Source organism: Corythoichthys intestinalis, chromosome 16, assembly GCF_030265065.1.
Source record: "Corythoichthys intestinalis isolate RoL2023-P3 chromosome 16, ASM3026506v1, whole genome shotgun sequence".
In the NCBI taxonomy this organism is placed as follows: domain Eukaryota; kingdom Metazoa; phylum Chordata; class Actinopteri; order Syngnathiformes; family Syngnathidae; genus Corythoichthys; species Corythoichthys intestinalis.
In genome coordinates, this window is record NC_080410.1 from 38,279,204 (window position 1) to 38,295,203 (window position 16,000).

General features: G+C 39.5%; 1 protein-coding gene across 3 annotated transcripts in view; it reads left to right on the top strand.

The window, feature by feature from the left end:
* The window catches only part of kdm8 (lysine (K)-specific demethylase 8), a 39,560-nt gene that overhangs the window by 8,562 nt on the left and 14,998 nt on the right, over positions 1-16,000 (top strand). For all 3 annotated transcript variants that reach the window (XM_057861417.1, XM_057861419.1, XM_057861418.1), the window contains 5 exons: positions 4,613-4,745; positions 4,812-4,880; positions 5,111-5,260; positions 6,733-6,825; positions 10,150-10,343. In XM_057861417.1, coding sequence (XP_057717400.1) covers positions 4,613-4,745; positions 4,812-4,880; positions 5,111-5,260; positions 6,733-6,825; positions 10,150-10,314 — 610 coding nt within the window. In that variant the 3' untranslated portion in view covers positions 10,315-10,343. The remainder of the gene's footprint in view (positions 1-4,612; positions 4,746-4,811; positions 4,881-5,110; positions 5,261-6,732; positions 6,826-10,149; positions 10,344-16,000) is intronic.

Consider the following 16,000-nt stretch of genomic DNA (forward strand, 5'->3'; position numbering starts at 1 on the left):
AGGTTTCTGTACCAAATATCAAATTCGATTTTTGTGATGTATCAAATACTTATTTCATGCAATTAAATGCAAATTTATCATTTAAAAATCATACAACGTGATTTTCTGTTTTTTTTTTTTTTTGTATTAGATTCTGTCTCTCACAGTTGAAGAGAACTTATGATACAAATTACAGACCTCTACATGCTTTGCAAGTGGGAAAACCAGCAAAATTGGCAGTGTATCAAATACTTGTTCTCCCCACTGTATGTTTAGGGTCATTGTCTTGCTGAAAGACCCAGTGACGACCCATCTTCAGCTTTTGGGCAGAGGGCAACAGATTTTGATTTAAAATGTCCTGGTATTTCAAAGCATTCATGATGCCATGCACCCTAACAAGGTTCCCAGGGCCTTTGGAAGCGAAACAGCCCCACAGCATCACTGACTCACCCCCTTACTTCTCACAGAATTTAGTTTCTTGAACTCATTTGAGTCAACGTTTATTGCAGCTCCGCAACTCGGACCATAACAAACGTAACAACACAGACTTCCTGTGTGTGTCCGTCAACTATATCTGTCCCTCGGGAAACTCAAACCCAAATAACAATAGTTCCTATTGTTACTGTCGTGTCGACAGCGATGAGCTCTCTCGGATTTCCAACTTACGTTTTCATTTTCATTTTACCGTATTAATCCATGGAAGAAACATTTATTCATCATGATGAAACGAGCAAGTTATACAGCAGCCTTTAAAAGAAAAGTCACATCTGTTTTGTTTTCTCCCAGATTCTGGTAAGTTGGAGAAGTTGTCAAATCATATGATTACTGTAAATATTGTCAGTTTATGGTAATGTTTTGAACTACCAATATGCTGTGCTTGTGCTGTTTTTCACCAGTCAGTAAAATGACATTTCTGTATCTGTACATGAGCTCTGTTTTCCTGTATTCTTCTATTTATTGGTGCTAAAATTAGGGCGTGCGTTATAAACAGGTACAATAATTTTCCCTAGATTTTACAAGTAAATTTGAGGTGCGCATTATACACGACTGCGCCTTATATTCGGGAAAATAACGGTACTGGTATTGCTGATTCTCTGGGGTGCAAATACTTATGAACCCAACTAAATTACAAATAAGTAGTTGAAAAATCATACAATGAGAGTTCCGGATATTTTTTTTAGATTATGTCTCGATAAGTGGAAAGGCATCTATGATTGAAATTTCAGACCTCTACCTGTTTTCTAAGTGGGTGACCTTGCAAAATCCCAAGGGGTGCAAAGACTTCTGCTATTTGCTGTACTATTTTATTTTTTATTATTACCGTATTGGCCCTGATTATAAGACGACCCCCTCTTTTTCAAGACTTAAGTTTGAAAAAAGACTTTGACAACCAAATTAATTTTTATACAGAAAATAATTACAGTACATCTGAAACAAATGATTATAACAATATATTTGAGAGAAAAAGCATGTTATTTTGCCTCATTCAGATCTTAATATCTGAACTTTTAAATTTGTAAACTAGAGCTGAAACAAATACTCAAGCAACTCGAGTAACTCGAGTTTAAAAACTGATCCGAGTAATTTTATTCACCTCGAGGAATCGTTTAACAACGCGCTGACGTCACGTGCGTAGAGGAAGAAGCAATTAAGAAAAAAAAAGAAAAAAAAAACTTACCGCAGCCGACAGCCGCTACAAACTACGCCGACGTTGCTAAAAACTACGCCCGCTAGTTTGGTAGCAGGTTGTGTCCGATGCGTCTCATAGATATCGCATGCATTTTAGACTAGATTCAAAATGACAGACTTGGCCGCGTCTGGGCAGCGTTAGTAAACAACCGCCATCTTTAAGCAGTAGACTTCTCACCGCTAATAAATATAACGTTACTGTCACTCACTCACGTAACGTTAGCCCTTCGGAGGGCTAGGTTTCTATTGATTATGACCACTGTCGATGCGTGGGTAACGTGTCTTACATACAGGCTTTATTTAATCTGTAAAAACACAACGCATAAGCGTGATGAGGGTGTAAAATTTAAAACATAATAAAGCTGTCAGTTTTAGCTCAGTAGTCATTACTGAATAAATGTGCTCCAATACAGCAGGTATCATACATTTATTTTGAACACTGCAAAAACTCAAAATCCTACCAGTACTTACAGTTTAGACTAACTTAAAACTTAAAAATAGCTTGACACAAATGGAAATTAAATTGAAACACGTGGGAAAAACACGTAGCTTTCATGTGATGTGTGTTATCAAGCGCAATTACATTTTTAGGCAGGAAATATGTTTTTTTTAATAAGATCTAGAAGTTTTTTGCGTGAAAGTAGTAATTTTTTTTTCTAGTCACATCTTAGATGCAATTGTTGGCTGTTTTTAACAATGTACATTGAAAATAAAGACATTGATTGACTGAAAATGGTTCAATATTGGATTAAATGTCTTTTTTTCTCATGTATATTTATAATTGCTCTTTACCTAAAAAAAGAAAGAAAAAAAGTTTTATCCGATTACTCGATTAATCGATAGAATTTTCAGTCGATTACTCGATTACTAAAATATTCGATAGCTGCAGCCCTAATAATGTAAACTAATGTGCCATCACATTCATAAATGAATGGCTTCTGGTTTTTGAAATGTAAATAAACCAATCTATTGTGATAAAACAACTAGGGCTGCAGCAATCGAATATTTTAGTAATCGAGTAATCGACTGAAAATTCTATCGATTAATTGAGTAATCGGATAAAACATTTTTAGGTGAAGAGCAATTATAAATATACATGAGAAAACAAGACATTTCACCTAATCTTGAACCATTTTCAGTCAATCAATGTCTTTATTTTCGATGTATATTGTTGAAAACAGCCAACAATTGCATCTCAGATGTAACTAGAATTTTTAAAAAAAAGACTAATTCACTGCTTTCACTCAAAAAACCTTTAGATCTTATTAAAAAAAAATATGTATATATATATATATATATATATATATATATATATATATATATATATATATATATATATATATATATATATACCTAAAAATGCTGTTACGCTTGATAACACACATCACTTAAAAGTTAGGATTTTTCCCCACGTGTTTCAATTGAATTTCTATTTGTGTCAAGCCATTTTTAAGTTCTACTTAAGTTTTAAGTTAGTCTAAACTGTAAGTCCTGATAGGAGTTTGAGTTTTTGCAGTGTTCAAAATAAATGTATGATACAGGCTGTATTGGAGCACATTAGGGACCAGTGCTACTTGGTGTTTTATCCAGCAATGACTACTGAGCTAAAATTGATAGTTAGCATTATTGAGTTTTTATTTTACACCCTCATCACTCCACAACGCTATGTTATGTTAAAGCCTGTATGTAAGACACGTTAGCCACGCATGGACAGTGGTCATAATTAGTAGAAACCTAGCCCTCCGCAGGGCTAACGTTGCGTGAGCTAGTGACAGTAAGGTTAATCTTATTTATTAGCGCTTAGCGCTCTACTGCTTTAAGATGGCGGCTGTTTACTAATGCTGCCCAGACGCGGCCGAGTCTGTCATTGCGCATCTAGTTCAACATACATGTGATCTCTATGAGACTCATCAGACGCTACCTGCTATCAACGTAGCATCGTGCGGGCTAGTATTTAGCAACGTCGGCGTCGTTTGTAGCGGGTGTCGGCTGGTGTGTTTTTTTTTTTTTTTTGTTTTTTTTTTGCTTCTTCGTCTATGCACGTGACATCAGCGCGTTGTCCCGCATTAAAAGTAGTCCGAGCAAAACGTGACGCTTAGAGCTGTCAAAATAAACGATTACTCGAGGTGAATAAAGTTACTCGGATCAGTTTTTAAACTCGAGTTATTCGAGTTGCTCGAGTATTCGTTTCAGCTCTAAAAACAACAAAATTGCAATAACTGCATTAACCATCAAAGTGAAGTCTAACTGTAACTGTAGTCTTGAAACAAATCTTAAGAAGGGAAAACATTGCAATAAAATAATGCAAACTGGTTAAACTTGAGAGTAGCTTAGATCTGTCATGACAGAAGATCGCTTCAATGTTATCTGGTGCCATCTAGCGTGGTGAATGGGTATAACGTCTAGACCGCAAATATAAGACAACCACCACTTTTTCAGTCTTATTTCAACGCAAAAAACACCGAATTCGGGCCAATACGGTAATTTGCTCATTTGGTAATTACTTATTAACCCTTTCACCCAAGAATTATGGTTTTGTTTTCTTTTTTAAAACCCTTACAGGGGATTCATTCATCTCATTGACTACCAGTGACGGCGCTAGACATCAGTGGCACTAAAACATGAGCATAAGCATGAGCACAATAAAAGAAACAATGATTAAAAAGTGACTCTCTTTGTTCAAAGTAACAACACCAAGTAAAAGCGACAGCCTTTTGTCTCCTTGCAACATCCCGCAATGTTGAACAGTCATGCAATCAGGCTGATTTGCACTTGTCGGGCAGCTAAGTGCACTTATCTGAACAAGTGGGGAGAAAAGCTGAGAGAGTGTGGATGTGAAGGACATCAAACGGACAATTTCATCCCGAAACAATTTAACTTTAGGCTGTGCTCAAATGTAAAGTGATCTGAAATGTAGCTTTCCTCCCCTCCCCCGTTCCCAAAGCTTAGAATACTTGAGGTCGGTGGCGGGGTGTCGCACCGTCCCCGTGGAGGTGGGCTCCAGGTACACGGACGAGGAGTGGTCCCAGAAGCTGATGACGCTCAACGAATTCATCGACCGCTATATTTTAAAACACGTGAGTGCTTTAGACTGTTGTTCAAACTATGGAATTCCTTATTTTGGTATTTGGTTTTTATTACAGAGTGACACCTCACAGGACGAAGCCAAGTCCGTCTGCGGCTATTTGGCTCAGCATCAGCTGTTCGAGCAGGTGGAAATGACCAAAAAATCAATTTCATCTCCAAATACAATAATTAATAGCATTACCTTTTTTACATAATTATGTAACAAATAATTCAAATGAATACAAATGATATTGGGTTATTTGTATGCTGGTGAAGATGCATTTCTGATCTGTGTGTCAGTTTTCTCTTCCCAACCGCTCTGAATGACAATATATATTTTTTTGTTGGATGTGGAATAATTTCCTGGTTGCCATAGATACCAGAGTTGAAGGATGACATCCGCCTGCCTGATTACTGCTGCCTGGGCGATGGCGATGAGGACGACGTGACCGTCAACGCCTGGTTTGGGCCCGCCGGCACTGTGTCGCCCCTTCACCAAGACCCCCAGCACAATTTCCTGGCTCAGGTAACCGGGGCGATGATTCCAACACTTTAAATGTCAGCGTTTTGGGGGGAATTAGGTTACTTGAAATTAGGGCTGCAGCTATCGAATATTTTAGTAGTCGAGTAATCGACTGAAAATCCTATCGATTAATCGTGTAATCGGATAAAATATTTTTTAGGTAAAGAGCAATTATAAATATACATGAGAAAAAAAAGACATTTCATCTAATACTTGAACAATTTTCAGTCAATCAATGTCTTTATTTTCGATGTACATTGTTGAAAACAGCCAACAATTGCCTCTCAGATGTGACTACAATAAAAAAAAGACCAATTCACTGCTTTCACTCCAAAAACTTCTAGATCTTATAAAAAAAAATAGATATATTTCTTACCTAAAATGTCATTATGCTTGATAACACACATCACTTAAAAGTTAGGTGTTTTTCCCACGTGTTTCAATTGAATTTCCATTTGTGTCAAGCCATTTTTAAGTTGTAGTTAAGTTTTAAGTTAGTCTAAACTGTAAGTCCTGATAGGATTTTGAGTTTTTGCAGTGTTCAAAATAAATGTATTGTAACATATCAGGTTATAATATGGCGGGGATATTTGCACGCGCTCCTGAATGCACCGCGTGACGTGCTGGGGTGAGGGAGGTGCGGGAGAGCAAGACACGTGCCTTCCTGTTGTTGTTGTTGTCGTTCCACAAGTTCCCAAAAAAATAATTGCAACCTAACGAAGCGGATGACTCTTTGTCAACGTCACAGTATGATACCTGCTGTATTGGAGCACATTAGGGCCCAGTGCTACTTGATGTTTTATCCAGCAATGACTACTGAGCTAAAATTGACAGTTAGATTTATCATATTTTCATTTTACACCCTCATCACTCTACAGCGCTATGTTTCACAGATTAAATAAAGCCTGTATGTAAGACACGTTAGCCACGCATCGACAGTGGTCTTAATAGAAACCTAGCTCTCCGCAGGGCTAACGTTACGTACGTGAGCGAGTGACAGTAACGTTAATCTTATTAGCGCTGAGAAGTGTACTGCTTTAAGATGGCGGCTGTTAACTAACACCTCTGACTCTGTCATTTCGCATCTAGTTCAACATATATGTGTTATCTATGAGACGCATCAGATGCTATCTGCTACCACTGCATCATGCGGGCTAGTTTTTAGCAACGACGGCGTAGTTTGTCGCGGCTGTCGGCTGCAGAAAGGTTTTTTTTTCATATTTTATATATATATATATATATATTTTTTATTGCTTCTTCCTCTACACACGTGACATCAGCGTGTTGTCCCGCATTAAAAGTAATTCGGGCAAAACGTGATGCTTAGAGCTGGCAAAATGAAATGATTCCTCGAGGTGAATAAAATTACTCGGATCTGTTTTTAAACTCGAGTTACTCAAGTTGCTCGAGTATTCGTTTCAGCTCTACTTGAAATCAATGGGATTCATGGGAATTCGCTTCGTTTTCCCCTACAGGTGGTGGGGTGCAAATACATCCGTCTCTATTCGCCAGAAGACTCAGACAAGCTCTACCCACACCCGTCTCAGCTTCTGCACAACACCAGCCAGGTGATATTGACATCATGTCTTCAAATTGAAGCCATGACCAGATCACGGATCACTCAAATACTGTAAAGCAGGGATGTCCAAACTATGGAAATTATTCAAATATCATTTAATGTGGCCCACAAAATAAGCTTGAATTCCGCCTACATTCAGTTGCATTTCCCAGCCTTCGCCAGGGTTTCTGCAGGTATCAGCAAATCTCATTTAATGTTTTCAATACCACTTTGCAATGCGTGATCGGCATGTTTGTTTTTTAAAGATTACCGGCGAAAAGTAGCACAAATTACGTTGTTTCTATGCGAGGGCGGGTCTATAATGTCCCACTTCGGCTTTACTTCCGCTTTACGATGCGACGTCACGGTCTAAAAATAGCATGCGTGCGGTACGCCATTGGACAAAACTGCATCGGTTGCGCACATTTGGAGGCTAAATCAAGTATATAATTATTGGATTGCGTTATTGGTTGAATTTTTAAATATCTGGATTACCGTAATTTCCTGAATATAACGCGCGCTTTTTTTCCCCCAAAATCAACTTGTAAAATCATGGTGCGCATTATAAACGGGTACATGGATGGAGACAGAAATATATGTATATATTACATATATACTACATATATTGACACGGCCATGTTGTGTTGAAGAAACGTATGCGGCGACCCGTTGCCGACCATTACGGTACGTGACGTCACCATTTTGTTTCGGTAATACTTCACTCTAATCGGCTGAATGATTTCATCTGTGTTAAATTCTGCTTTTTTTTCACTCTTCATAAAGCACAGAATTTAGTTTCTTGAACTCATTTGAGTCAACGTTTATTGCAGCTCCGCAACTCGGATCATAACAAACGTAAGCACACAGACTTCCTGTGTCCGTCAACTGTATCTGTCCCTTGGGAAACTCAAACCCAAATAACAATAGTTCCTATTGTTACTGTCGTGTTGACAGCGATGAGCTCTCACGGATTTCCGACTTACGTTCTCACTTGCATTTTACCGTATCAATCCATGGAAGAAACATTTATTCATCATGATGAAACGAGCAAGTTATACAGCAGCCTTTAAAAGAAAAGTCACATCTGTTTTGTTTTCTCCTAGATTCTGGTAAGTTGGAGAAGTTGTCAAATCATATTATTACTGTAAATATTGTCAATTTATGGTAATGTTTTGAACTACCATTGTGCTATGCTTGTGCTGTGTTTCACCAGTCAGTAAAATGACATTTCTGTATCTGTACACGAGCTCTGTTTTCTTGTATTCTTCAATTTATTGATGCTAAAATTAGGGTGCGCATTATAAACGGGTACAATAATTTCCCCTAGATTTTACAAGTAAATTTGGGGTGCGCATTATACACGGGTGCACCTTATATTTGGAAAATTACGGTATCTGTGTGACATCATAATTGCCATAATCGGCCGATAATTATCGTGCATCTTTAATAATAATTAAGTGAACCTGACGGTTAAAAAATCTTACGTTATGTTGTCTTAAACCCGGGAAATACCCTTATGCAGTGGTCCCCAACTTTTTTTGCACCACGGACCGGCAATGTGTGGCAGAAATTTACAGTAAATTTAAAACAACACAATGGGACTAAAAACTAACATTAAGTGCAGGGAAAATGTAACTCACCATACACTGAATCAACATTTTTTTAACAGCGGCCTTTCCTAAAACTTGACGGCAAATATCCTTGGTCGCAGGCATCATGAGTTCTCCAATCGTTTCTTGGTTTAAGCAATAGTGTTCGCCACGAGGTGATGATGATCTCAGTGCATTCGCTTTTGTTGCCTCGTTTGCTAGCTTTTAGCCACATATTATGCAGAACGGATTGGTTATAGACCCCAATCACCAACGTCACACAATCACGTGATCGCTGCATTGTGCCGCCATATTGTCCGTCATTGTGTGTCCGTATTGTCAATGATCGTAGTTTTCTAAAGGTGGATTCACTTGCAAATTATGGAAGCCCCGGTGCTTTGAGACGCTGTAAACTCATTGGATGAGTTGCATAAAAGCCGTTATTTGGAAAAGCTTCGGTCGATCCAGTCGCCAGATCCATATTTGATGCCCAAACCGATGTTTCCTAACCGTCCCGTGCATCAGAGCTCATCCTGAGACCACAAAATTTCCAATCATACTCCAGTTCATGTCACGATGAGGAGTCGGGTACCCAAAATCGGCACCGGCTCGAATATAAACCGACATTTGGTCAGCTGAGCGTCAACGTTGTCACGATTGTAAAATGAAATTTGATCGACAACGGGCCGGTGGGTGCCGAAAAATAGCTGCCCCGCGTGAAATGTCCCCCCTGACGGGAGCGCTTATTTATAACGCTTTATCGACGTGAAAACATCAAATGTTTTCATGGACGCATTACAGTAATGGATTTACGACTGTAAGATCAGTTTTAAATAATTAAATTACACAAAATATCAGTACTGTATTTTAGTAACAAATCATGGACTGGGCCACATAACCATCTTTGAACAGAGATGTATTAGTCTACAGGTTTTCACGACCATATCCCAATGACAATCACACAGGTATGACATTTATTAGTTCAAGCAGAGTAAAGTAATACATATTCACGGTACATGAAAGTCGTTTCCGTGTGGGCGCTCCCGTCAGGGGGGACATTTCACGCAGGGTGGCTATTTTTTCGGCACAACACCTGTTGTTGCGCTCACCTTCTTGCTGGGCGACCGTGGCGACGAGCTTGGTAGTCTCCGCCTGATGATGTCTGCGATCGTGTTGGCATCATATTGATGTTTTCGCCGCTGTCTAACGGCTGTCGACACAAACGCATCATGGACCGAGATAAACAAACCGTGCTGCTTTCGAGATTTGCCCTTTTAACAATGGGCACACAGCAACTACTAAAATGACCGTTTATCTTCTCTGTTACTGCAACCAACCGCCACACATGCCTTCACCATTTTGATTAATCAATGTTAACGATTGTCAGGAAGGTTTTTGGGTTCGTTTACTAGGCGGTGATTCCTTAGACAAGTAGAAAAACACGCAATAATAGGAGGAATGTACATAGCGGTAATATGTAAACACGATGAGCTGACAGACAATATGGTGGCACCAGTCAGGGGGGCGGAGTTGTGACGTCACATGATTGGGGTCTATAGGTTCCTCTTCTGCCTTAGCAGGTCGCCTTTTCACCATTAAAAAGCTGTCAAAAGACTTTTTTTCTTCTTAATCTTCTAGATTGTTTTTTGCTTGTAGTCTTTAGCCAATAGTTTTTTTTTTGTTTTTTTTAAAAAAAAAAAATTATTAATCCTGATCTTTTTTCCCCGCTTTTTCCTTCGGGCTAGGTGGAGGTTGAGAACCCCGACACAGAACGTTTTCCCAAGTTCTCCAAGGCTCCCTACTTGGAGTGCGTGCTGCGGCCCGGAGACGTGCTCTTCATCCCCATCCAGCACTGGCACTATGTGCGCTCCCTTGAGCAAAGCTTCTCCGTCAGCTTCTGGTGGTCCTGATTCAGGAGAAAAGAATGAAAACATCTCAGGTAATACGGCAACGTGTAGTGCTCGTTTGAACATTTTTGTACAGATTGTCTGGTTTAATTGCACTCTCAACCTTTTAATATGACAAATATCCTCAGGTGTTCAAATTTGCATAATGCATGCAAATGAGGGAGCGTTAGATAAAACGTGCTGCTGGGTAAAGCGGGTCACAGCTGAGGATGCATAAATTAAGTGTCCCCTGTGGGCACACACAAATGTACACGCACACACTTTGCGTTGATCCCTACCGGACTACCTAAAATGCTGTATTTAGTGGAAATATCGTATTGCCTTAATAGAGGGCAAAGCTTCAAAGCTAGATTGCTTCCTAGCGTAAAGATGTTTTTTTATTTATTTATTTATGTTTTTATTAGATTAATATGACAGGGGTCTCAAACTTGCGTTCCACAGGACAAAATTTTAACTGAAATGAATGAATTGAAGGATCCAATTTGGGAAAAACATTATTTAACGCGACACTAGGTAACCGTATATAAAATATTTTCTTAAAATTTTTATATACCGTATTTTTCAGACTACAAGTCGCACCTGAGTGTAAGTCGCACCAGCCATAAAATGCCCAACGAAGAGAAAAAAAACATATACAAGTTGCACCGGAGTATAAGTCGCATTTTTTGGGGAAATTTACTTGATAAAATCCAACACATAGAACAGACATGTCATCTTGAAAGGCAATTTAATATAAAAATTAGGGATGTCCCGATCCAGGTTTTTGCACTTCCGATCCGATATCGATATTGTTTTGCACTTCCGATCCGATACCGATACTGGCCGATACCGGCCTATCTGAGCATGTGTTAAAGTTTAAAGTTATTTTGCCTCCTTACTTAGTTGTCAGACTCATGTTGAAAAAGGTTTTAGTACTCTTGATAACAACTAGCCTGCTGAATTAGGTGAGTTTGAATAACACACAATGGTTGGTAACAAGAAACTAACCTGTTTATTCAGTGACAAACACAAAACATTATAAATAACAAACAGAAATGGCATAGTCAGTCAGTAAAACGTGCAAATAATATTGTAAACTGTCTTAAAAAAAGCAAAACACACAAACAACCTCAGTGGAAAATCCCACCAACCCCCCAAGCTATTAGATGCTTTTAATGTTTCGTGCATTAGTTACAAAAATTGTATAAAAAGCCTCTCTGGTTTAAATAAACGACTATTTCAGTATGAAGTTAACATTTTAAAACAGTAAATAAAATACTCAAGTCCCCATTCTGTATCAGCAGCTTAGCACCAGGAGCAGCATGGGGTTCAGTATCTTGCTCAAGGATACTTAGACGAGTTCATCAGGGCGAAGAATCGAACCCACAACCTCTGGGTTGGGGGACAACTACTCTACCACTGAGCCACGCCACCCCACCCCACCCCACCCCATTCAATTCATTTAATTTTGCGAATCAACTGTTAAAGTTGTTAAAATTGCGCCCGGTATTCCATGATTTCCCTTCTGTCTACTTTCGACATGTGAACGTTTTAAAGCTGTTTTGAAGATATTCAAGTCAAGATTTTGCCGATTTAGGAGTATTTTAGATAAAAAGTTAATTAGGTTCGCTTGGAAGGTTCACCACAGCCTACTAGGGAAGTCTCCTGCTTTAAGATGGCGGCTGTTTACTAACGCATCTGGTTTTCAATACTTTAATGTTGTTAGCGCCGTCGAGTCTGTCATTTTGCATCTAGTTCTATATACATATGATATCTATTATCTACAGTAAAACGATGTTAACGTAGTTTGTAGCGGCTGTCAGCAGCAGTCAGGTATTCTTGTTTTTTATCCAGCGGCATGAGTTGAGCTAAAGCCGTGAGTTGAGCATTGGCATTACCCGGGTCTATGACAAGCATGATGTATACTCTCGGGACGCAATGCGGTCTGTTTCTCATTGCGTCCCGAAGACCGCGCTGTGTATTAGTTCCGCTTTACTTGACATAATAATCGGAATTTGGATGTTTGTGAATCGTTCTCGAATCTTCCACGGCCGAATCGCTCAAGGATGTAATGACGGCTGGGCATGTTGTACCGTGGTTCTAAGTGTTGGATGGTGCGTCTTTGCTCACGAGAGATAATGGCTCGTCATCCAGAATGAATTCTTCGGCAATGACTCTTGTTATTCCCTGGGCTTTGGGACTGTCGAGTGCCAGTTTGTCACGCATCGCAAAAGTTTCTGCCAGTGTTAGTTGCGTAGGACCTTTTTGTCTTCGGTTCTCTTAACATACTTCTTATATTGTTTGTGGTGGTATTTCGCTAAATGCTTGATTAGGTTGGTTGTATTAAAACTTCTTACAGCTTTACCACCACGCTTGACTTTATTGTGGCATATGTTGGCCTCTGCCTCTTCGTCTTTGTCGTCCTTTAAGGTGAAATGATCCCACACAGCTGACATTTTTACCGATAAAGTCTCTCGGTAAACTGGGAGACGGAAATGTAAATGTAGTGTGTTGAAGGTGTGCCGTAAAATGCGGACCGGATTTTAAGGAAACCGAAACAAAAACTGGAATTGATTATGTAAATCGGTGCGCTGGAAAACCCGGACCAGACTTAAAAAATAAATAAAAACTGGATCGGCAGTCTGGATCGGAATTTTTCCGGGTTGGCCAATCCGATACCGATGCGCATTTTTTTGCCCATATCGGCGTCCGATCTGATCCAAATATTGGATCGGGACATCTCTAATAAAAATACAATAGAGAACAACATTCTGAATAAGTGTACAGTGTACAGTGCATGAACAACGAAATGCGAATATACTGTCCTCACCAGGACGCTACGGCTCGGTCCTGGCTATTCAGTGGGCTAAACTCCCAAATGACGATGATGGATGTCCATATAATTTGCTGAATCAATTTCGTCCTTGATACCAAACAGGTTCGCATCAACGTAAATAAATGATAATTAGGTGCTATTACAGCGATGACACAAACGGTTAGCATGCGTTCGCTAGCATTAGCACATCGTTCAAACAACCACACAACTGGCTCTAAGTGTCCGATCGCGGGTGGAAAATACACAACAACCACAGAAAAGATGATACACACAGGCATTGCCTCTGTAGATATACAGTATTTTACAAGCATAAACAATGAACGTAGGTTGGCAGTAGTGTTTCTCTCTCGCTAACTCGCCCACTGAGTCAGAGCTACATGGCTGTCGGTCTTCTTCTGGCGTGTGAGCGCTCTTCTTCACTTAAATAAGTGCGAGTGCGCCACAACGTGGCCATAGCTATTAAGTTATTAAGATAACTATAGCATAAAGAACATGCTAACAAGTTTACCAAACCATCAGTGTCACTCCAAAACACCAAAATAACATGTGAAATGATATCATAATGTGTTAATAATTTCACACATAAGTCGCTTCGGAGTATAAGTCGCACCCCCAGCCAAACCACGAAAAAAACTGCGACTTATAGTCCGAAAAATACGGTATATTATGTCGACTGACAACTATTTGAACGAAACCTCTTTTATATCTTGAGGGGATCTGTATCACTTTCACCGGCACGAATTAACTTTGAGGAGGGTGGCAGGTACACTACCAAACAAAAAAACTACAAATGTGCTGACTGCTTTATGGCAGTGATCTCCGTCCGGTACCGGTCCGTGGCGCATTTGCTACCGGGCCACAGAGAAATAATAAATTATTTGTTAACGACTGCAATTTGGCCTGTGACTCTTGACACGTCAATATCCCTGTCTACTCCATAGATTAATCTGGGTAAAGCTTTGTGTAGGTCGCCATTTAGTGGTTGGCCGCAATTACTGGGGTGTTCGCACACCTACAGTGCTGCTCGAAAGTTTGTGAACCCCACAGCGATGGTCAGATTTTTTGTAAAAAAAACTAAAATAACCTTATTAAATGTTAAGTTATACCCAAATCCACAATACTGACATTCCAAATAATGGACTGAAACAAAAGAAATAGTTATATTGTCATTCTTTATTTAACAAAAGTGGTTGATTTAAGAAAAACTCAGATATCATGTGTGCAAAAGTATGTGAACCCCTTCAGTTAATAGGATATTGCGCCTCCTTTTGCAGAGATTACCTCAACCAAACGGTTTCTGTAGTGACTAATCAGCCTCTCACATCTACTTTGGGGGATTTTTGCCCATTCTTCCTTGCAGAACGCAGTCAGTTGAGAGAGGTTTAATGGGCGTCTGGCATGAACTGCTCGCTTCAGGTCCCGCCACAGCATTTCAATGGGATTTAGGTCAGGACTTTGACTGGGCCAGTCCAGAACACGAATCTTCTTCTTTTTCAGCCATTCCTTGGTTGTATTGCTGGAATGGTTTGGATCATTATCATGTTGCATGATCCACCTTCTGCCAAGCTTTAACTTCAAAACAGATGGCGTCAGGTTATGTTCTAGGATTTGACAATATTCCTCAGAATTCATGATTCCCTGGACTATGTGGAGTTGTCCAGGTCCTGAGGATGAAAAGCAAGCCCAGATCTTGACATTCCCACCTCCATGCTTCACTGTTGGGAGAAGGTTCTTTTGGTGGTATGCAGTGTTGACTTTTCGCCAGACGTGGCGGTTTTGCTTGTGACCAAACAGTTCAATTTTGCACCTACATCAGTTGATGAAAACTCTTTTTAATTTAGTCTCGACAACACAACTGTTAAAAAAAAAAAAAAAAAAACTACTGAATTGATTGATTAGGAAATCAGGTTGAAATAATAGAAAATTCCAAAATGTTGAGGGGGTTCACAAACTTTCGAGCAGCACTGTATAGCAGCCCTGTGCCAGTCAATGTAAACAGTAAGTTTAGCTGCTGTTGGCTGTGTGCTGCGGGCGGTGACGTCTTTGGACAGCTTTTTTATGGGGAAAAGGCCACCTGCTGAGTCCATTCTACATAATATGTGGCTGAAAGCTTGAAAACGAGGCCAAAAAGCGAGTGCATTGAACGCATCATACCTCATGGCGAACTGTTGCTAAAGCCAAGAAACCTCATTATGCTTGCGACCAGGGATATTTGCCGTCAAATTTTAGCAGAGGCCACTGTTAAAAAAACGTTGATTCAGCGTATAATCCATCTGCAGGCAACCGGTAGATGAGAATTTTACGGCACTATACGCTCATGCGCTGGTCCTCATGGGAAACGCAGTCTTCCTTAAGGCAAAACACTAACGATTTTGTCCACCGGTTTCGCCAAAATCTACCAAAACTTACGAAGTGTTGCTTTAAATAGTAATAAATAAATTGAAAAACTACAAATAAAAAAAATTAAAATACAGGGTTCCCGCAGGGTCTTAAAAAAAAAAAAAGTCTAAAAATGTATTCAATTTCAAATCTGAATAATCAAGGTTTTAAATTGTCTTAAATTTAATGGAAAATTGCAGTGCGTATTAAATTTCCAGACGATGTGTTTAATGCCAGGGAAATCTCTGTAGTCCGCTGTAAAACATCTACTGGTGTGTATTTGTTTTATTCATAGCCATGCACGAAATGCGAGACTTTGGGATTATATACAGGATGTTTGAGATGTTATACGGTACGTTGTCTGCAACCTCGGTGAGCGAGAAAATGCACAGATGGTGATGTGTAAATTGAATCAAAAATGGATGAAAGATGGTTTATTTTAGTGAAAATAACAGTGCCTGGTGCCACGTCTGCAAAAAGGCTTTTTTTTGTTAG